The 21,573-nt window shown below is 56.3% G+C and overlaps 2 protein-coding genes across 2 annotated transcripts; one reads left to right on the top strand and one right to left on the bottom strand.

Annotated features, from left to right (window-relative positions):
* Positions 1–528: 528 nt before the first annotated feature.
* H310_06376 (hypothetical protein) lies at positions 529–1,541 on the top strand (the record flags this gene model as incomplete). The annotated part of the gene is made up of 4 exons (XM_008871424.1): positions 529–769; positions 817–953; positions 1,007–1,138; positions 1,184–1,541. The coding sequence occupies 4 exons, from the start codon at positions 529–531 to the stop codon at positions 1,331–1,333; spliced, it is 660 nt and encodes a 219-aa protein (XP_008869646.1). The 3' UTR covers positions 1,334–1,541.
* H310_06375 (hypothetical protein) lies at positions 1,383–21,378 on the bottom strand. The gene is made up of 11 exons (XM_008871423.1): positions 17,215–21,378; positions 15,284–17,169; positions 15,192–15,230; positions 14,932–15,128; positions 7,773–14,872; positions 7,544–7,720; positions 6,921–7,496; positions 2,309–6,859; positions 2,100–2,255; positions 1,643–2,048; positions 1,383–1,588 (listed from the first exon to the last, which is right to left on the bottom strand). Exons 1-11 carry the CDS (start codon positions 21,301–21,303, stop codon positions 1,422–1,424), a joined length of 19,344 nt encoding a protein of 6,447 aa, XP_008869645.1. The 5' UTR covers positions 21,304–21,378; the 3' UTR covers positions 1,383–1,421.
* Between the last annotated feature and the right edge of the window lie 195 nt (positions 21,379–21,573).

Here is a 21,573-nt window from a genome sequence, read left to right as displayed (position 1 = left end):
GAAGGGAATCTCTATTACGACGATTCTTGAAACCACATCTGATGCCTTCGTCGACACGGTTGAATTGTCGAAATTTTTCGCAACACCACTGGACATTCTGCCATAGGAAGTTGGATCGCCTCTGGCATGTTTCATGCCGACGATTCCAACGTCTAATTCGAATCTTTTTGAATGCAATGGGGTCTTCATCACCTCAAAAGAACTCCTTGTGTCCGTACACCCCGCACCGAGCTCGCCATCGATTGGCATTTTCGTGAGCCCTCTCTCGGTTGAGCTGTTGAACCTTACCGTTCCCAACCAGGATGTATAACCAAGCTGCTTAACGCACGTACGGGTTCTGTACTAGAAGTCCTGCTAACCTCCTTCCTCAGCTCATCTATACTCAATCATCACCTCGCGATCAAGTGTCCGCTTTGTTCGCCGCGCTTGACACGTCGAAAACTTGTTGTCCTCCGAATATCCCAATCCTGTAACCGGATGTTTATCCGAACTTGTCGGGGGTATCCGGATGTCCTAGCGTACTCCATTATGAGCGACCCGAAAGACGCACCAAAGGAGAAGGCGCCGAAGAAGCAAAAGACGTCCACGGCATCGTCGGCTGCTGCGTCGGGGTCTGCGTTAGTCGAGGAGGATGTGTATGATGTGCACGCGATGGCAAAAGACAAGCAGGAACCTGAAGACGTCGCTGTCCTCAAGTGGATCTTGTCGTCGATGGGGGTCGACAAGTACGAGCCCCGCGTGATCCCGCAGTTGCTCGAGTTTGTACATCGTATGCATCGTTGCTTTGTGAAGCATCGTCGTCACATCATGTGCTAGGGTACACGTCGGAAATACTCGTGGATGCGCAGGAGTACTCCACGTACGCCAACAAACCAGCCATTGATGCCGACGATGTTCGTCTTGCGGCTGCGTCGCGACTTCACCACACATACTCTCAACTACCATCTCGCGAAGTATTTCTCCGAGTGTACACATGACCATGGGGGCTCACGATGTTTGTCGTTAGTTGATGATGGAGCTTGCCGAGAAGCGGAATGCGTTGCCCCTTCCACCCATTTCGAGCGAATACGGTGTCCGCCTTCCACCCGTGGAGCATCAGCTCACGGCCGAAAACATTCGACTGTATCCAAATCACTACGTACGCCGACCCTGTGCCCATGCATCTCTTGATATCGCTACGTAGGCATCCCACTTGCAGCCACCCCCCACCGCGGTCCCGTTGCCATCGCATGGAGCGTACTCTGGGGTAACACTGCATCCTCCTTCGTCAGCCAAGGGCACCCGCAACATCAAGGTCTCGTCCTCCCCCATCCGAATCAATCTGGCGACGTAGTCTCGTACCCATTCGTCCTTGATCTGGCAACTACCGTCAACTCGAAACGGGATGATGCATTCGTCAGGCACGATTACAGCTTTATCGTTTACATTTCGCCCGCGGTCGTTCGGGTCCAGTTGAGGCCTTGACCAGCCCGCTGGGCAACCGTCGTGTTGTCGGCGTCGATAGACGAGCAATGCGTGATGGCATACATGAGCTTTTCTCGCATCACGGCTTTCGACGAATATGCAGGCATGTCGATGGAGAAGAAGCCTACAAACGACATGCACCACCCTCAACCAAAGCCATGATGCGTCACGAACGTACATGTGTGGGCCAGGGGCAAATACGCGTCGGCTTTGCCCACGGCTTTGGGCATGCCTGAGATTTTGAAATCTTGCGTAAAGTCGGCCGCGTGGGTAGGGAGCCGGGACCGACCCCACACAAACCGGAGAAACAACGATCTCTGCGCATCGGTGAACTCGCGCAAGACGTCCCAAAAGTACGCGATGTGCGGGTCGGTGCCAGAGCACCCGTCTCCGTACGACGTCCGCCGCTTGAGCAGCTCCACGTCTACCGTGTACTTGCCGCACGTGAGGGTGGCCAAGTCCTTCCACGTCAGGAGCCCCAGCGTCGGCAATGGCAAAATCGTTGCAATGCCTCGGGCTACGTCTTGGCACACTGGCTTAAACTCGGTGAGGCGGTACGCTTCCGCAGCTTGCGCGTATTCCTCCTGTATAGACACGTCAGCCGTGCCTCGATCACCAGTCCAAATCGACGGTACCTTGTCGTCCCAAGTCACGCGGACCTGCCTCCCGCCAGGCACGAGCTCCACTTCTTGTTTGTCGCTGGACAGCACGGTAAACGTCGCGTCGATGAGGTCGTCAAACATGTTGGGCGTGATGCCGTGCTTCGTCATGTTGTGGATTGTGTCGACCACCTACGCACGAGAAAGAATCCACAGCCACTCGACGAATGGCGCACGCGCTGTACCTGGAAGCACCCTTGGTGAATCGACTCGATGTCGGCGCGGTCGACGGGCTGGTCGACCAAATATTTCCACACGACGGGCGGCAGGTTCAAATCCAACGGCGTCTTGCTCCGAATGGCAATCCCCATCAACTTGCCAAGAAACTCGGCCATTTGCACAAGCTTGACGTCGTTGCGTAGGTGGATGTTGGGTACAAACAGCTCGCGGTTTTCGCCGACTTTGTTGATTTCGTTCGGGCACGGGACGAGCAACGGCAGGAACGTCGGTGTCTGCAGCTCGGTGCTCATTTGCGCCAGAATCTCTCGGTACAACCCGCCGAAATCGTCGCCAAATTCCCCGACAAACTGGCACTTGAACGCTCGGTCGTGGCCCCGCAAGAGCGACCCTTGGAGCGGGTGCAATTGCGCAAACGATTGGGCGTACACGGAATGGAGGACGCCGTTGGTCGACTCGGCGGCCTTGAGTCGGTCCACTTCGATCTCGGGACGGGCCGCAGCTGGCGTCTGCTGCTCTTTCAGGATACTGAACCACCAGTTGAGCTTGACCGTTTGAAACACACATCCCCGCAGCGCGCGGATGCACTTGGTCAGGGCCGAGTCCGTTGCCGAGTAGTCGATGAGCGACAGCACGTGCTGAAGACGGGCATTGAAATTGCGCAAGATGAGGAACCGCGCTTGAAGGGTCGCGAGCGGAATGCCTGTCAAACATGCGTGAACGCGCATGTCGTCTTCCGTCGGGTGGAATTCGTCCATGCGGAGGCGGAGGGGATCGCACGGAATGCTCGCTTCGGCTTTCGCTTCGCAGTACGTGTTGACAATCGTCACGATGGCCTCGTCGTGCTCGAGTTCAAACACGGCTTGCGCGGCATGGAGCTCTTTCAGGGCGGGGGCATACCGGAGCGCCAGGAGTTGCCTTCCCGCCACGGAAAATTCAGGAACGACCGTAAACGCAACGCCCCATTTTTCATGTGTGCCTGCGACTCCAGGCGGAGCGGGAGCCCCGTCTGCCGGGGGAATGGATGGCGCGTCAAGGTCCGACGTCGGCAAGTCGTCGGAACCCGTGGCGGTCGATGCCGCCACGTCGACGATATCGTCGGATGGAGTGGGGACTGGAATGTCTTCTCGCGCCACCAGCGATCGACTGTACGCTTCCGCTTCTTCGCGCACGAGTGCTTCCATCGCATGCATGTTGCCAAGGATAAAGTCCGCTGCTTGTTCGGCGTCATCGTCGCAATGCTTCAATGCGTACACGCACCAATCCATGGGAAATCCCATCTGACTCAGCACGGTGGCCAACTCGACGCGGTAACTCGGAACAGACTCAGCAGCTACGTCGACTTCCTCGTCGTCGCTTGCGTACATCATGGCGCTGTCGTCGACGAGTCCACCGGTGGCACTGCCGACGGCGTCGCAGTCTTCCATGCGATGGCCTCCAATCAACTCGACCACGTCGCGTTGGTTGTACAGAGCAAACCCTGGGTAGAATGTCCCTTCGAGCTTCGGGCCAGTGCCACCAGGTCCAAATGCGACCCCAAGGTCCTTCCCGTTCAAAGCATAGCTCAACGTGCCGCGCTTCAAGTCGAGCACCATCCGAATGACGTCGCCGGTCTTGAACTTTTCTCCGTACGTGCCACGCTGCTTGGATCCGTTGTGCCACAGCGCGCGATTGCCAATCCAACCCCACCCGCGATTGTCTTTGCCAAGGTACGAATCAAACCGAACGTCCTTGCGAGCAATCCCGAGAAACACATTCGAGCTCGCAGTGACCATTGCAATCTTGACCTCCCACGTGTGGACGCCAGAGTCGAAGCGCGCGACGCCGATGGCGCTTTGCCACCCCTTGTCGCGAGTCAAACTCATACGTGTGTCGCGGTTGTCGAGTTTGATGTACGGACCCTTGCGCACCCGATCGATGCGGCATTGAAAATTCGATTGAACGGGAAATCGCCACGTGAACTCGTTGCCGTCGACTGTAATCTCCTGGCCACCACACGATCCCGTGAACGTCCGCACCTCCGACTCGGCCGCGTCGTCGCTGCTGCCCTGGACAATCTGAAGACAGTGCGATCCCGCCGTCTCGCACAGCGGGTCCAACTGGATGCGCATGGACGTTGCCAGCGCAACATGGATCGTCCGTTCATGCAAATCCAAGTCGTACGGGTGCGCCGACGAGAAACGTTGGCACACGTCCGTCGAAATCGACGACAAAAAGTTGTCTGCGCTCAGGAGAAACTCGTCCGGCAGCGGCTTGCGTTCGACCAGCGAGTGCATGATGCTGTGGACTTGACGTAGGTAGTCAAACCACTCGAAGCCATGCATGGGACTGTCCCAGTCGGTCGTATCAAGCGGGAACAATTGCTTCTCCGCCGCGTGGCTCAGCATCACGTCGACCGACTGATCGGCGTCGACGGACACCGTCGGATGCAACTGCATGTCTCCAATGATGGACGAGAATGCCGTGCCAAGCCACCGACCGTTCTTGGTGAAAAATATCTCGTGACTGTCTAGGCGCAACCCACATCCAAACACATCGCCGCGTCCTACGGCGTGCGCTGTTTCGGGCCATGGCCACAAATCAACCAACGGGTCGCCGCACTGAATTTTACCCGTGGCCGGCGTAAACGAGTACGTTTTGCTCGCGTGGCCAACACACACGCCGCCGTCGACGCTAAAGTCTCGGATGGAAAACCCGAGCGAAAATCCCAACGGCTTGGTGCCCACTTGGACGTCGTTTACGTGCACTTCAAAGTACACAAGCGTTGCCACAGGCTGTGTCTGGGTCTCCATCAAGACTTGCACCGGTGCGACGTTTTCAAACCGCACCGTCGCAACGACAGCATCAGCCCCGACGCCTCCTCCGTCAGCCGCTGGACGCTTGTCCTCCACACAAAAGCCTACGCCAAACTTGTGCTCCGAGTTCTTCGTCACGGCGACTTTGCCGACCGAATAGACGGCATGCACGAGCGACTGTTGCGGCACGGTAAACGTGTACGGCAGTGTGGATGTGGCATCGTATGCTGGTAGGGTTGCAAACGTTGCGCGTGTGTCGTCGCGGTGGTGGCTATCAACGACGAGGAGGAGCTCCACGAGCGCTTGCAGGAGCGAACTTAGCATCAGACTGCCCTCTTGATCTTGGTACAAAAACATGACTTTGGACCGGCAATACAGGACCCCTTCCTTGTCCTTCCACGGACACCCGTGTCGAATGACGGTCGTCAGCGCACGGACGAGTTCGACACTCACAGGGTGGCTGCGCTTGTCGCCGAGTGCTTGCTTGACCAGAACAAACAGCGCCGACGTGAGTTCTGGCGCCAGCGTTTGCTTTCCCATGCAAGTTTGGGCAGAAAGCAGCACGTGGACAAACCGGAGAACTGTCGCGACGGTGGTGGGGGCACAAAGAATTCGATCGTCTTCGGACAATTGAAGCACGTGCACGGCCGTCGCGTCCGAATTCGTGATGGGAATCAAATGCTGCGCGTAGTCGGATGCTGCAGTCCACAACGACACAGTGGGCGCGTGCCAAATACAGCTCACGGGGCCATCGAACGAATGCACTAAATCGGCGCGGACACATCGGTAGCTGTCGAGGCTGGGAGGGTCAAACGGCAGTTCTTTCGTCCCGGCAACACACCCCAGCGCCACGTATCCAGGAGGCGCCACGGGCCACCACACCGTCCGCAACTGCTTGCGCTCAAACTCCAAGTCCAATTCCGAGTTTTTCGGGAGACCTTTCCCACTCACGTCGACACAGTCAAAGCGAAGTGGCGGCGCCAAACACCCGTCTTGGTTGTCTCGAATCATGACGAGAGGCGTCGTAGGCGCGTCGTTGCCGGATTTGGCCACGACACTGAGCGCAAACCACTTGTCCGGCGCAACCAGAGTCGTTTGAAATGACGGAGGGAGGACGGGCTTCCACAATGTCACACTGCAGTCGTACGCGGCACGCGCTGCGGACGACGACGCACTCGACTCTTTGTCGAGCCCTGTCTTTTTACGCCACTTGTGGCGAAACGTGAGCAACGGGTCTGGGTACGGCACGCCCCACACACGTTCGAATGACGACACGACGGCAACCTCGAGGCCACTCGAGAGCAAGAATGGCCCCTTGGGATATTCCGACTCCTTCTTGGCGTCAAAGTCGAGCATCCCCTTGGACGAATACGTTTTCGACATGACATGCATCATCGTGTCCATGACCAAGTCTTCGTAAATTCCTCGCCGAAATTCGTCGTCGTCGGTTGAACTCAAAAGCGTGTGCACCACCGTCAACGCCGTGCTGTGTTGGTTGTGGCAGCGATCGCTTTCGTCAATGCTGCTCACCAAGGTCGAAATGTTTTGAAACGTGCGCATGTTGTGCTCCAGCGTTCGGGCCGCCGACGCACTCAGCACGTCCTGGGATATCCGGGACAGGATCTGTTGAATTCGCCCGTTCGACGGTGTGGCAATCGTCCCAGCGCCACTGTCCGTTGGCTCGGAAAACAACACGAGTTGCCGGAGGGTCGACCGGTCGCCGAAGCTGCAAAGTGGACTGCTCTCGGCCGATTTGTTGGGATGCTGCGCACAGGCAACGGTGAGGCGTCGTGAAAACGACACGATCGAACATTAAATGGCCTACCGTCTGGAGCAGCCGAATGACCTGCAAGAGCAACTTGCGGGCATGGACTGCACTCAGCAGTTGGCTCACGCTGTCTTCTTCGGCGTCAACGTCTCGCCAATTCAGACCCTTGATGTGATCTTCGATATGGGCATTGCACACACTCCATGGCACGGCTGCATCATTATCCGATTTTTTCGCTTTTCCGTCCTTGGAGCTACGAACGGGACTAACCACCGGCCGAGTCGATCGCCGAGGCGACGCATGCACCGACGTATCCATGAGGGAGTAGCTCGGGTTTTCCGCGTCGTTCATGTCTGCAGATGTGCTCAGCTGGTCGACTGCCTGCGACACAAACTTATCAAACTGTTGAGACACCAGTTCGTCTCGATGGTCCTGGGCGTCGTCACCACCGTGGTCAGCCCCACTTGCGCCATGGTCCATCGCCGATGGAGGCGAAAACAGAAGCGTCCGCAGAGCAACGCCAATGTTGTCCCGCGACTGCTTTAGCGCATACGAGCACACCGACACGCTGCGGCCCAAAATGTGCGATAAACTTCTCGCCGCCAAGTGGTGCTGGGGACTCAGCCCCATACTCTGCTTGTAGTTTGTCAATACTGGTGGTGGCAACAGTGGTAGCGTACCTGAGCCTTTCCGATTGTCTCCTGGACGTACTTGAGCGCTCGAACAACGTCGCCTTGATGAAGCTCCAACGCCTTTTCGCACATTTCCAATTCAACGCCATGACCGCCCAAGTCGCGCACGCGGGTGCACAAGTCCTTGGCGAGATCGCTCACAGCCGTGCCTTTCACATCCGGTTTCTAGACAAAATTGTTATCGAGTCCATCCACACAACACAAACAACGCCAGTACCGACGACGACGGCACGGCGGCTTTCTTGGGATATGAAATTTCTCCGGTAGATGACAATACTCGAGGTCGGCTGAGCGCGTCCGGGTCTCGCTCGCGGTGCAGACTTTCTCGGCCAAGTGCGATTCGAAGGGCTTCCGACACGGCCATTTCCCCATGCGGCAGGACCGGTGGCGCGAGGGACGCGCTGCTTTCTCGTTGTTGGAAGGATGCCGGGGACAACACTCCGGACGCAGGATACGCCATTGGAGACCCGACGGCAGGTGTGCGCGGCGAATGGACAGAAATCGCGATCGGCGGCGGGTTCACCGGGTGGTTCCCACCGACTCTGGGAGAGTCCACGGCCGGATTTGGCGAGATGAGCGCGCGGGGTACATCGCCTTCGCCGATCGTTGTGATCAATCGAAGTCCTTGTGGTCCCAAGCGGGCACGAATGTTGCCCATCATCACGCCATTCGTATTGACTTGCGATGACGTCACCGAGGACGCTGCGCGATTTTGAACCTCGGCAGGACTTCGAGGCTCATGGAGCTCCGATTGCTGCGTCTGCTGTTGCGGTTCGCTCGCGCTTGCAGCTGCGATGGGTGCTGGAAGCAGTGACAGAGCCGATCCTGAAGGCGACAGAGGCTCGGCCATAACCGAGGCAGTTTGAGGCATGACGTGGAATTCGTACGTGATCATGCCTCCTCGAGACAGAATCAACGAGATGCGCGCTCCATGGGCAACACGGATGCTAGCCCCGTGCACTCGCACGCCGTTGACTATCGTGCCGTTCTTCGAGAAATCTTGCAGCTCGAAGTACTCGTCAGCGCAGACTGCGTCCTGTCGCACTCGCCGCAGGTGAAAATGGCGGCCGGACACGCTTCGATCGTTGATAACGATGTCACACGAGTCGGTGGCTCGGCCGACGCGGACGACCGGCGAGCGCAGATGAAAGGTCGAGTTGAACGAATGGTCGCGTTCAGCGTCTGCAACTTGAACAGGACATAGCATGCCCCACACCCCGAGCGGCACTGCCGTCGACGACGAGTCGATCGATTGTTGTGGCTTCACATTGACTTTGGCCATGACGCTGGACTGCCGCTTCTTGGGACTTTGGATCGCATCCATGCCCCACGAGAGTGCATTTTCACTTCCGAGGCGCTGGACAACTTCGTCGCGCACGTGGCTCTCACTTGCGTCCAAGGCGGAATCAATCACGTTTTCGGCCGCCAAGTACGCTTGGTGTTCCTTGAGAGCAAACCACTTGGCGTGTAAAAACGAGAGCCTGTCGTCATCCACGTCGATGGCGTTCCCGTGGCGTTGGACCGTCGTGCTGCTCTCCGACGCCAGGAGAGCTGCAATATTGGACATAATCGACACGTCCATGTTGTTGCTCGTGGACGTATCGAGCGACGGCAGTTGCTTGAGCACTGACGCAAGCGCCTTGGTCGACCGCCACCGAATTTGATTCTTGAACGATTTCAACACGACACCGACATTCGCATGGACAACAGGATTGAACGAGTCGAGTTTCGACGCAAACGATGACGACGCTGGCACGATCAACTTGGACAGAGCGTGAAGGGCGTCGCTTAGGTTTTCATCAAACATTTGGGGAATCGCAGGGATGCGTTCAACGGGTTGCAAATGTTTGAGAGGGACGACAAGCGTCGGGTTGTCTGTCGGACTGGGAGACGTGGTCAACGCGACGTCGTCTGCAACTGCAATGCAACCGTCAATGCCACCGCGAAGACTCTTCTTGAGTCCAACCAGCACCCCACCTTTGTATCGACCCCGCATTTCAAAGTCTTCAAATAAAACATGTCCGCCTTCCCGAAGCAACTCGGTGTGGCCACCGAGAATTCCAATCGACGCCAACAAGAGCGTTGCATGATCTAACGCGTCCTTTGCCTTTTTGCGCAGAGCTGCCGCTGTCCTGTCGAACGATAGCGACTCGGAAATCACGTCGATGTTTTTCTCCTTCTCGGTGGAGTTGCCATCGCTCGGTCGCGGTCCTGGGGTGATGGCCGGGTCATCATGCTCGGGTGACGTGTTTTCGGGTTGCCGAACCACAACGTCGTCGTCAACAAAGTCGTCGCCAGGCAAACTGTCGCCCGTCGCGCCTGCAAAGTGCTCGTAGAATTTCGAGATCGTGGCCAACAGGTCGTCCACGACATCCGTCTTCTCCAGCGCGCGAGCAATCGTCGCTCCAGCAGCCTTTTTCCATGTTGGAAACAGGGTAAGGTATCGCACGAGCGAGATAGCTTCGCATGATTTTGCGTGGTGGATGTGGTGCTTTTCCACCATCGCCGACAGGGCGGCGGCAATCGGGGCGTCAACCGCCACGCCTTTGGTGCAGTTGAAGTATTTGCACAACGACGTTGTCGAGCACTCGACTCCAAGCTCGTGCTTGCAAAGTGGTGGTCGCAGCATGAGGGGGTAGCCCACGACGAGAAACAAAAACGTCATGATGTCGGACGAGATGGACGCAATCGATTTGTACACTTTGTTCACGGCCGACACGGACTGCAGCGGGAAGATGAGCATGCCGAGACGCATGCAGATAATAGATGACGACAGCGTCGATGACAACATGCCTCGGATGATCTCTTGCAGCACCACCGACGACGTTGCCATCACCGAACAGACGTCTGCGTGGACGGAGCCGCAAGTCAGCAGCACCCACAACACTTGGTTGCCAAACAACTGAGACGGGATTTGCATTCCATCCGACTTGGACTTTTCCGACGCGCAATACTTGATCAAGCCCACCGCCGCGTCCGACAGGTTGAAAAATCCTTCGTCATCGGTGGAAGGGGCACCAGTCGAAGATGGTGTCGCCACAGCGTCTGCATGTTTCGAGGACTCGGCAAGATTGGCCAGCATCGACAAGATGAACGTCTTGAGAATTTCCGTTGGTTTTTTCGACTGCAGCGACTGGTACATGAGCGTGCGTGTCATGGCCCAAGCTCCTGACAAGAGCTTTAGCAACGGCAGCTTCTTGGACGTGTTGCTTCGTTTCAGCGACAGCGGCGACGTGTCGTTGGGGGTGTCGCTCAACGAATTTCGGTCCATCTCACGCATGAGCGACTCGAAAAGTGCCTCCGAGCTCACGCTCTGGTGCTCTGGACCGTGCATGTCTTTGAGTTCATCTCGCACAGACGTTCCCGATTTCTTGCTCGAATTGTCTGCTTTCCGCCCAGTGAGAATATACGAGCTGTAAAAGCCCGCAGCGATCGCCACAACGTCGTCGTTGGAAAGCGCGCTCGACGGAATCGGAAGCGGTAGGTCCGCTGATGGCAACGTTCTCGCGCCAGCGCCGAGCTGGCCCTTGTTGTTGCGTCCAAACACCATAACCCGTCCATTTGCAAGCAAAATCAACGTGTGGTAGCATCCGCACGCCGCCGACGTGACCTTCGATCCTGCCGGCAACGGAACCAAGTGCGGCGAATTGCGATGTTCCTTGCTGCCAATGCCGAGTTGGCCGTAGTCGTTGCGACCAAACGTGATCAATTTACCCTTGTCCGTGATCACGCTGGTGTGGTAATACCCGCTCCATCCGTTCACGGCTTTGTCGTCGCTGTCGCTGAGTTTCATCAGCGTCGGCACTTTGACGCTGCGGGAGTGACCCAGTCCAAGTTGGCCATAATCGTTCTTTCCACAAGTGTAAACGTCACCACCGGCAGTGATGATGACGGTATGGTACAGGCCGCACGACACGTTTGTCACGACTTGGCTCGCCAAGGCATCGACTATCTGTGGCGTGTGTTGGTGCTGCGTGTGATCGAGACCGAGTTGACCACAGTCGTTCATGCCGAACGTCAGGAGCTCGCCGTTGCTCGTCACGACGGCGCTGTGATGATAACTCACCCCGGCGGACACAATCACGTATTTTTCGTGGAGCGCCTCAATCAATTTTGGCGTGTGGCTCTTGGAAATGGTCGACCCAAGACCCAGTTGCCCGCGATCGTTGTATCCCCACGAGTACGCCGACCCGTCCTGAGCGACAGCAATCATGTGCTCACATCCGTTCGCAGCCGCAACCATGGCAATGGGAATGCCTGCCAGCGCACGAACCGGTGTTGCAAGCACGACGCGCTCTTCGAACGTGCCGTTGCCGCACTGACCGCTCTTGTTCAGCCCACAAGTGTACACGCTACCGTCCCGCATGACCACGGCAAGAACTTCATTGCCACCCGTCATGTGCTTGACGCTCTTGGCCGTGAACAGCGGAACATGTTCCAGCTTACTCGTCGAGTTGCAATGGCCGAGACAGAGTTCGCCATAATTGTTTTGACCACACGCAAACAACTCGACGTCATCGAAGACTTCATCTGGAGCGAACGGTTTGGCAGGACTGGCTGAATGGCGGTCGCTCGGTGTCGAGAGTTTTGTTGATTCGTATGAGGCGACGACAGACTCCAACCAAGCTTGACGAGGCGCGCAGCGCACCGACGTGGAAACTTCACCTCGATGCTCGTCGTCGGTCGGAACGCACGCGTAGTACGACGCCGACACATCTCCGCGTTGGTCGTCGTAGCAACTCGAGCACAATTTAGCCTGTTCGTCTTCTTCGCTGACGTAGCAGATACCTGGAATAGGGCACAAGTGGCACTCTGTACACAAGTAGTCGTCCCAGTACAAGTCGCAGTACGCCGGTCCGTTTTCTTTGTCGAAAGCGCCACAAAAACCAATGTAGCCGACATCGATGTTTCCGCCACTGGCTGGTCGAAGCAATTTCACGACGACATACCTCCCCGTGACTGGGACCGTCAACCGCTTCGACGCGGACGAGCAATTGCCGTCAAGCACAAAGTACAACACTGGGATGCATTCGTCGCGCTTGGCGTGAGCGTCGGACGGGGCGGTTGGCAGCCCGGCAAACTCCTCTGGGGTGAGGCCATTGTATTGCTCGAGCTCGTCCAATTCAGGTGGCGTACTCATCACAAATACGAGCGCGTGCTGCAGCGGGGCCGTGTACCCAGCCCCAGGACCGCGAATCATGGCATACGTGATACTAAACGGTGTGTCTGTGGCGTGCTTGAGAACGAGCGAAATGTTTTGCGAACCCGCCGAGCTGTAAACAGTGGAGTCGTCTACAAGGGCATTGTTGACAGCGTGGGACGCGCTAAACTCGCCGCCATCGCACGTCACGACTTGGAAATCGAGCACTTTGCCCACTTGTTTCTCTGTCGCGGACGAGATTGCCACGGTACTTTTGGCCAAGGGATAAATCGACGACGGAGGCAGCTGTGGTCGAGCGTGTGGGTGAAAGTTTGTGAACAAGATCGCGCCATTGCACAGCGCAGAGAGCGCCGGCACGTACGGTGGTGTGAGACCCGATACATCGACCGAGTGTACAATCGCTTCTTTGCGCTTTTGATACACCGTGAGCTTTCCTTCGTTGAAGTCGAAGAGGATGCCCAGGAGGCCGTCGTGTTCCTGTTCGATTTCGTCATATTCAAGATGCAACCCCTCGATGGCTTCATGTGCGGCATGGAACGAAGTGTCCACAATACCAAGCACGAAATGCGCGCGGTGCCGAGACGCCAACACGCTCAGCTCGACATACAACTGGCCGTCTTGGAACGCTTTGTTGGTCACAACTGTTTCGATTTGCGGCATCGCCAACAGACAGTCTCCAGCCACGACGGTCGAGCAATCCGCGGCCAGGTGGAGATTCGGACCCTTGACTCGCCCATTCCAGCTCAGTGCGTTGCCACCAAACGAATCCAACGCCAAGCCACCAGACACAAACGTGAATTTTGGCGCTGTGGACCAGATACGGGCTGGGACTGGAGCGTACACATCCCATTGAGCTTCGCCGTCCACGAGGCCAAGTGCTGGAAAGAACGCCGCCGTGGTCGCGTGCGCCACACTCAGCGAGTGCACGCGCTTGACACCACAGAAAATATCCAGAGTTTTGGCGTCGCAATCCAGCAGCACGCCAATCGGTTGCAGCCGTGCCCAGACGTGATAGAGGGACGAAATGTGGTGGTAATAAGCGCTCGACGTCGCGGGTAGTTTGTCCTTGCCGAGAAACACCCCCACGGTGCCGCAGTTACCGTCGGTGCCGAACGCTTGATTTACATTGGCACACCCATTGCTGACACCGACAAAGATGGGATAGGCACCTTGGTGGCGCCACACAATCTCCCAATACCATCGACCTTTGGACAACGGTCGCGCTGCGACAACCAAGCCGCCAACGTCATGTTCAGGGGCAAATGGATCCGCAATGGTTTCGGCAGCAGGGACTGGCCCGGCACTTGTCACGATATGAGTCTCCGCTTCGACGACGACTGCCGTTCCGTGCAAAATGGGAAGGCCGCTCCACCCGACACCAGCCGGCAAGATCGGAGCTTTCTGGTGGGACGCGGATTCACTCATGGCAGTTGCATCGTCCACGTCTTCGATAGCAAACACTTGTTTCCAGCTGCTCCAGCTGATTGTTTCGGTCAAGAAGGAAGGCAATTTTGTGGCCGACAATTGGGACCAGTCATCGGCGGTGTAAGGAATGCTCGACACATCCAGCGTCAGCAGCATTGCGTGGACTTGTTGGTGCATGCTGTGCACACTGGGCTTTTTGGACTTGTCCGTCGAATTGCTGCAGTACTTTTGTTTGAGCGAGAGGAGATGCGTTGACGAATGGTCGATCAGGTATGACACTAGTGCAAAGAATTGCCGTCCAATGGCCTGGATCTTCGACCGCCCAGCCAGTTCCAGTTGATGGGAATAGTGAACTTTGTCGGACCCGGGAACCCAACTTGCTCGAAACGATTTTGCAAGAATGGGCAAAATGTGGAAACGAGCGGTCGGGATCGACGCTGTGCTGCTGAGAAGTGTGTAGAATATTTTCAGGCCTTGCAGGCGTCTGCTGGCGCGTAGTTGGTGGTCGCCGAGGAGCGCTTTCATGGCCGCTTCAACACTCGTATCGGGGGTTTGCTGTAGAAACGCAAAGATATCCGTCTGAATCTTCTCGTCTTCCTCTTCTATTGCATCCATGGATTTGGTTTCCATCATCTGGTTGAGCTGACGCAACCACGCTTGACGGTCGGTTGTACCATCCTCTGGCGCCACACGTGCCATGGGTGGAGACGACGTGGAGCCCTTGGAGAAATCTATGCGTTGCATGGCATGATTTCAGCATGCAGATTTCTAGCCTCAAGGAGCGCCATACCAAATGGGGTGTTGGAGATGCCGGGGAGGATCTTGAAAGGCGAATGGCTCACGTCTACTGGCGTGAAAACTGGTACTGCCGCTAGCTGCAGCAAAAGCCGTGCGCGCGCAACGATGGGATCGCACACTTGCTTGTACAGAGATTGTTGTCGCTCCTTGGCCAAGTCATTATCTTCGTCGTCGTTCACTTTGCCGTCACTAGAATGATGAAATGCTATAATCAATATTCTGCGTGGGCGATTTTGAACGTCCAGTCTTTACCACGAACTCACGGCCAATTTCTGTTGCTCCCGCACAATCCTACGCAACGTGTTTTGAGGGTCTTGGTCCAAGTAACCAATGCATCGATGTACCATCGTCGAAGCTGCAGCGCAGCTCTCCACGCATCCAAAAGCGCCTCTCCAGGCATCCCATCGCGCGTAACCGGGTCGCTCGTGTATGCAACATGGGTATGCTTGAGCAACACTGCAAACGTCGACCGCACAGCGCGATCCACAGCCTCAAAACCGCCACTTTTCTCGAGGGTGCGTTCGACGCTATCCACTCGTTTCATTCGAGACGACGCAGCGCGCAGTTTCGGGTTGATGTGGGCCAATGCAGCGTCCGGATCTAAAGCGGCTTTAACTTTTTCGACGAGTTTCGCGCCAGCGCCTTCGTTGTCCAGAATCTGTTGTAAAATGTGCGCATTGCGGATTGTTGGAGTGTCTCCCGCTGCCGGGTGTTCCTCCAGACCGCCTCGAAAGAGCGGCGACTGGATCCATCGTTCCAATCCTGCAGTCAAAGTCGCCGCAGTGTCCGCAGCGTCTCCGCGAATCAACGATGACGCGTAGTGGCTTCCCAGATGCGACAGCAAGTTTTGAAAATCGTGCAGCCATTCCACATGACCGGCGCCGTCCTCGTCAACGTCGACAACATTGGTTGCTGGAGCGGCTTTTGATTCCCCCGACGTCGTGGGAACTGCACTGGTATCGGCATGGCTCACTTGAACTTGGGTCGTCAAGACATCCCACGAAAAGTGCAAACTAATCTTTGTGCTATCGTACGGCGTTCTTGCCAAGTCGTCCGGGGGCCCGCGGAATCCAACCACTAGCGACCGTTGCTGCAAAACGGTGGCAGTGTCAGGGGCCAGCACGACACGATACAAGTCAAAATCTCGGGCGGTGACGTTGATGCGGTAGAATGTTGAGCTCGTCGTGCGAATGTGCTCCCAGAACCGAGTGGAAAATTCGAGTCCCGTCATTTTAGCAGGCGGTGGAGACGCTGTTGAGCGATGCAATAGACTCCTGATGCCGGCGCTTAGCACCACGAAATGATGCAACGGCGCGTCGTTGTCCAAACACGATCGAGACGTTGAGGAGGATGCGGATGCAGCGTTGGGACCTTTGAGACTGGTTGAATTACATTCATTGCTCGTTCTTGAAGTCATGAAGGCATGAATGTTGTGCAGTAGGAGCTCCAAGTTGGGCCAAAGATCCGCCACGGCCGACGAAAACGTGGCCTGAATCGACGGTAGACTGGTCATGTTGAGTAGGAGAAACGGCAAGAGCTTTCCGGGAAAGCTCGTCGCCAGTAGAGCCGCCACCGCAGTTGGGGAAACCTGAGCGGATGTAGCACTGTCCAGCAGCAACTGAATGAAATGCACAAGTCTGGTACAAATGTGTTTCGCGATGGCCCACCCTTGCCCGCTCGACGATGACGACGCCCAAAACACAGTTGCTCGAAGGAGCACGTTCAGGCACTGGAATTCCATCGACGACGTCACATCGGTGGAACAAGACGAGTGTGGACCTGTCGCTGACGTCTTGATCCACAACGATTGCAGCAGCTTGTCTGCAAATGCAATCACAACGCCGTGGCAGCGATCTCCTTCAGCCACTAGTGTCGCCTCCGACATGAGTGCAAAGAGCGCTTTTGGCGACGCAAAATTGGGAACAAGCATCGGCACGAGGAGGTTGGAGACGTCCGTGGTCTTTTTGTCGTCGTGCAAGAGTCTCGTGAGAATGGCCAGACGGTCGAGAAGGGATGGAAACATGATTGAAAACCCCGCGTTGATCGTCGCGACAGTTTCCCGCTGGATGGCTTGGCTGAACCACACGACGTCTGGCGACGTGGTTCGAGATGGCGCCGGCGCGTCGGCGAGTTGAAAGAGAACTTCTCGCAGGTCATAGAGCGTTCCACCGGGCTCCGTCGATGTTGGCACAAATCCCATGTCGTTGACATCCAAGCACGAGGTTGACAACTACAAGAAATCCTGACAGGTTTAGAACGGCAGCACGAGCCATACCTCGAAGAAGTTGAACTTGACGAGACGAAGCACGACCACGAGCGAGTACAGGTCCTTGGTCGCCTTCGACATTGGATTCAAATACGTTGACGAGAGCCGATGGAGCAGCTGAAGCAAGACCGCAAAGGACGATTCACGAGCATCGATGCACAGGGACCGGTAGCTGCAACGCGACGGTTGGATAGAGTCCGTATCCGCCAGCGGGACGTCGTCACCAATCAAGCGGTCCAAGTGCGACAACAAACACAGCGCGGTGTCACCTGCCGTGGGAGGACAAAGCAAAGACACTTCCTTCGAACGCAACTTGGCCAACACAGTAGACGCTTTGCTAAGCTGTGCAAGCGACGACAACGACGACGTCGAGGACGGAGTGCACGACGACGGCAATTTCGAGCTGGATGTCGGAGATAGGTATCGAACCATGGTTTCCCACTTGGTTGTCACATTCGCCGTGGCTCCACTGCCCGCTGTGCGGCTTACACGTCCGCCGTACAATAAGCATGTCGATGGCTTCAACGGATCAAAGGCACAAACGCTCCCTGCTTCGATGAAAAGGGCCGCGCGCCCGATCCCACTGACGTTGTCGTCCGTTTCAACTTCGACTGGACACCATGACAACTTGGTCAGCGAAAATCCCCACAGGTCGCCAAGCAAGTCGCCTTTGCGATTTTCTCCCCCGTAAATCCAAATATGGCCAAGGTCCGATGCCATGCTGTAGTGCATCCGTGGCGTCGGCAACGGTGGGTTGAAATCCTTGACACTCTCGGACGATGACGACGTGCGGGGAGTGTAAATGTAATCGTCGTGACACAAGTGCCACACCCGATCAAACGTGTTGTATCGCCACAGGTCAGCACGATACCGGTCTTCTTTGTCGAGCCCGCCAAATACATACACGCTTTCACCCACGACACACGACGTACATGCGAAACGTGGGCCAGGGTCCAGGGCCACCGACGACGGCAGCTTTGCCCACGAGTAGTCCTCTAACGACAGGAACCACGTGTCACCCAAGAGAGTGTCGTCGTTGGATTTGCCGCCGTAGAGCAGGACAAGCGTTTCCAGTCGAATGCGAATGGCCGCTGCCGTGTGGTGAGCGCGAGGTGGTGGCACGGATGATGTCGCAGCAGTGCTCTGGACCAACTCCCACGGTGGGAACGAGCCATCGGCGTTGGCAATGGTAGACACACGATAGAGGTCCAAGTGCCGCGAGACCGGCCCATCGTGTTCACCCCCGATGACAAGCAAGGTATGGTCATCGACAGCGACCACTTGGTGGTATCGAATGCCGATGGGGAGGTCGCTCCATCGACCCCACGTCTTGTCCGATTGCGAATACACCCAAACTTTGTTTGTCGATACACCGCTGCCAACTCCAGTCGGACCAGAGAGCATCCCGCCGATGACAAACAATTTATCCCCCACGAGAATTCGCGCCGATCCTTCGAATGCCTCGGGTGCTGTGGCGGTCCTTGCGACGGTGGCGGTTTGGAGCACCACTTGCGACGATGGAGACACCATGGCGCGTGCGACACCATCGATGCCATTCACTGGAAACGCGAACGCGCGATGGCCAAGATTGAGTCGAATGATCTCGCCCCGCTCGAGGCTGATACCGGGCATGAGACCGGCACGTGCATCCGACGCAATCAAAGTCAAGTTGGAGTACGCGACACCAAGGTCCACTCCATTTCGAAAGAAACGCATTTCCAAGTCATCGAGATTCAGGAGACATCCGATGATGTCGCCAGCCTTCCACTTGTCGCCGTACGCGGACGAGCCAGAATTCCACCGGCGCTGGCGATTGCCATCGTACGACCATGAGTGCGCGTGATCACCAACGCCTTCGCCCTGGTCGGACGATCCTTGAAAGTACCCGTCAATCCACCCGATCTGAATCAATCCAGACGTCACTACTTCGACTTCGTAGAACCACTTGCCACGGTACAAACTCACTCCAACGGCGCTGATCGAGCCAAAGTTGCTCAGGCCTTCGATCTCGCCACTTCGATCAATGTCGACGCGGCCGCACAATGGCAACACAACGTTCTGGTCGGCCGTCGCTACATCCCCATCCTTCTTGCGCTCGACAATCAACGAGGTGGTGTAAAACCCGGCTGCAATGTCGAGCACCCGTCGTGCGCTTTTCTCCGGTCGGACATGCAGCGGAACGGGCAGCAGCGAGTCCGTGTTGCCGCGGTTTCCCAGCTGACCCTTGTTGTTGCGTCCAAATGTGTACACCAGACCTTGCTCGGACAAGAGAACAGTGTGATAACACCCGCACGCTGCTCGCGTGATGCGCGGTCCGAGCGTGATCAAGTGCGGCACACTTTGGTGGACCTTGGTGCCAATTCCGAGTTGTCCGTAGTCGTTTCGCCCGAACGAGTACGATCGCCCACTTGCAGCCACGACCACGGAATGGTAATACCCGCACGTGACAAAGCAAATGTTTTCGTTCGGCGTTGCAACCAAGCACGGCGTCTTGCTCTGGCGATTGTGGCCCACACCCAGCTGTCCGTAGTCGTTCTTTCCAAACGAAAAGAGCTCCCCCGTGGATGTACACGCCACCGTGTGGTACAAGCCGCAGCTCACCATCGAGACAGCATAACCTTCAAGGGCCTTGACATGTTGCGGCTCGGACACGTGAATCGTCGTATCTTGCCCTAGTTGGCCGCAATCGTTCATCCCAAACGTGTACAACTCGCCCTTGTCCGTCAGGATAGCGCTGTGGTGGTAGCTCACGGCGGCAAACGAGATCTTCTTGTCACGAATGCTCTCGATCAGCTTGGGTTGATGAATTTTGGTGGTCAAATTTTCGTGACCGAGTTGCCCACGGTCGTTGTAGCCCCACGAGTACGCAAGACCCGCTTCGGTGAGGGCTATCATGTGTTCACAGCCGTTGCTGGCGGCAATGAACCGAATTTTCTGGGACCGCAACGCTTCGACGGGCCGAAGTAGCATCACGCGCTCGTCAAAATGGCCATGACCGCATTGCCCGCTCTTGTTTAAACCCGCAGTGAGAACGACACCGCTGTTCGTGAGCATGGCGAGGATTTCGTTGCCGCTTACAACTTGCTTGATGTCGTCCCAGCCACCAAAAGGGACAAAGGTGAGTTGGTGGCGCTCAATGTCGTCGCCAACGCCCAATTCGCCGTACGAGTTTTGGCCACAGCAGTACAACTCACCCGATGCTTCGCAAATGCCGTACAAGGATTGCTCCTTGATCGCAGCCACCTTGGTCAGCAACGGATGCAAGTGCAATGGCGTATTTTCTGGACAAGACAACATCCAAAGCACAGACGATAACAAATACGACAGCGACCCGCGCGCCAGAGCCAAGTCGCAAAGGACCGAGATCGACTGCCTCGCAATTTCCTCTTCAATGGCGGGGTCACGCCCTGGAATGACCGTGGCGGCTTGAATGAGAAAGTCGCAGAGAAGGTTGAAGGACTGACTCGCGCTCGGACTTACGTACATGCCGTCCAAATACGCCAGCGGTTTGAGTGTCGACAAGTGCTCTTGAATGGTCTGGACGGCGCGAAGGTACGTCTCTCCAGTACCTTCTTTTCGAGTGGCTTTCATCAATTGAATCGCCATGTCCCAACCCAGAATCATGCAGTTTTGAGTTGGCAGTGGCAACGGCGGCGGACTCACCTTGCGCTGACTCTTGGACGCATTCCGAACTGCAAGAAGGCGTTGTTCGTAGTTGTGTTTTTCCTTCATCGTCGTTGCATTCAATGCTTGGACGTTTTGAAGATACGTAGACACACGCGTATCAAATTCGGAGGACGCCGACGGGTCTTGTGCAGACTCAGCCACAGCCTCCGTCTTTTTCGAACTTCCATACACATCGCTGGCCAGTCTAGAGATGTGATGGAAGAGTCCTTTGATCGTATCAACAGAATCCACGACATATTCAAGGTGCTGAGCTTCTTGGCCGACCCATCCTCCTTCAGCGTCTGTGGACCTGGGAGGAAGTTGGGTCAACGCGGGAGTGAGTTCAAGGACGCGGGCCAACGCTTCCTTGCCTTCTTTCCCACCATCGTCGTGTCCGTCATGGTGATCTTTGTCTGCAGCCAACAGTCCCATGAGTGCGTGGCGCGTGACCGTCGTACGTAAGGCGTTGCTTCCAGCAATGCGACCCTTGATCGAGCAGCGCCTGCACAGGAATCGATTGTGAAAAGATCCGACTCAAAGATCTTCCGGTGTGTCCGGATTTTATCCGGAACCGTCTCAATCAAGTACGATATCGACCTTACGTGGAATTTCCGCGTATTTTTAGAAATACCTGGTTGGGCATTTCATCGATTTTCGACGAAAAGTTGAAAAAAAACCGCGTTTGCGGTCGAGAAAAAAGCA

Source organism: Aphanomyces invadans (genome assembly GCF_000520115.1).
Source record: "Aphanomyces invadans strain NJM9701 unplaced genomic scaffold supercont1.11, whole genome shotgun sequence".
NCBI classification, from domain to species: domain Eukaryota; phylum Oomycota; class Saprolegniomycetes; order Saprolegniales; family Verrucalvaceae; genus Aphanomyces; species Aphanomyces invadans.
Note: the sequence above shows the minus strand (reverse complement) of the source record. Positions and strands in the feature narration are given on the sequence as shown.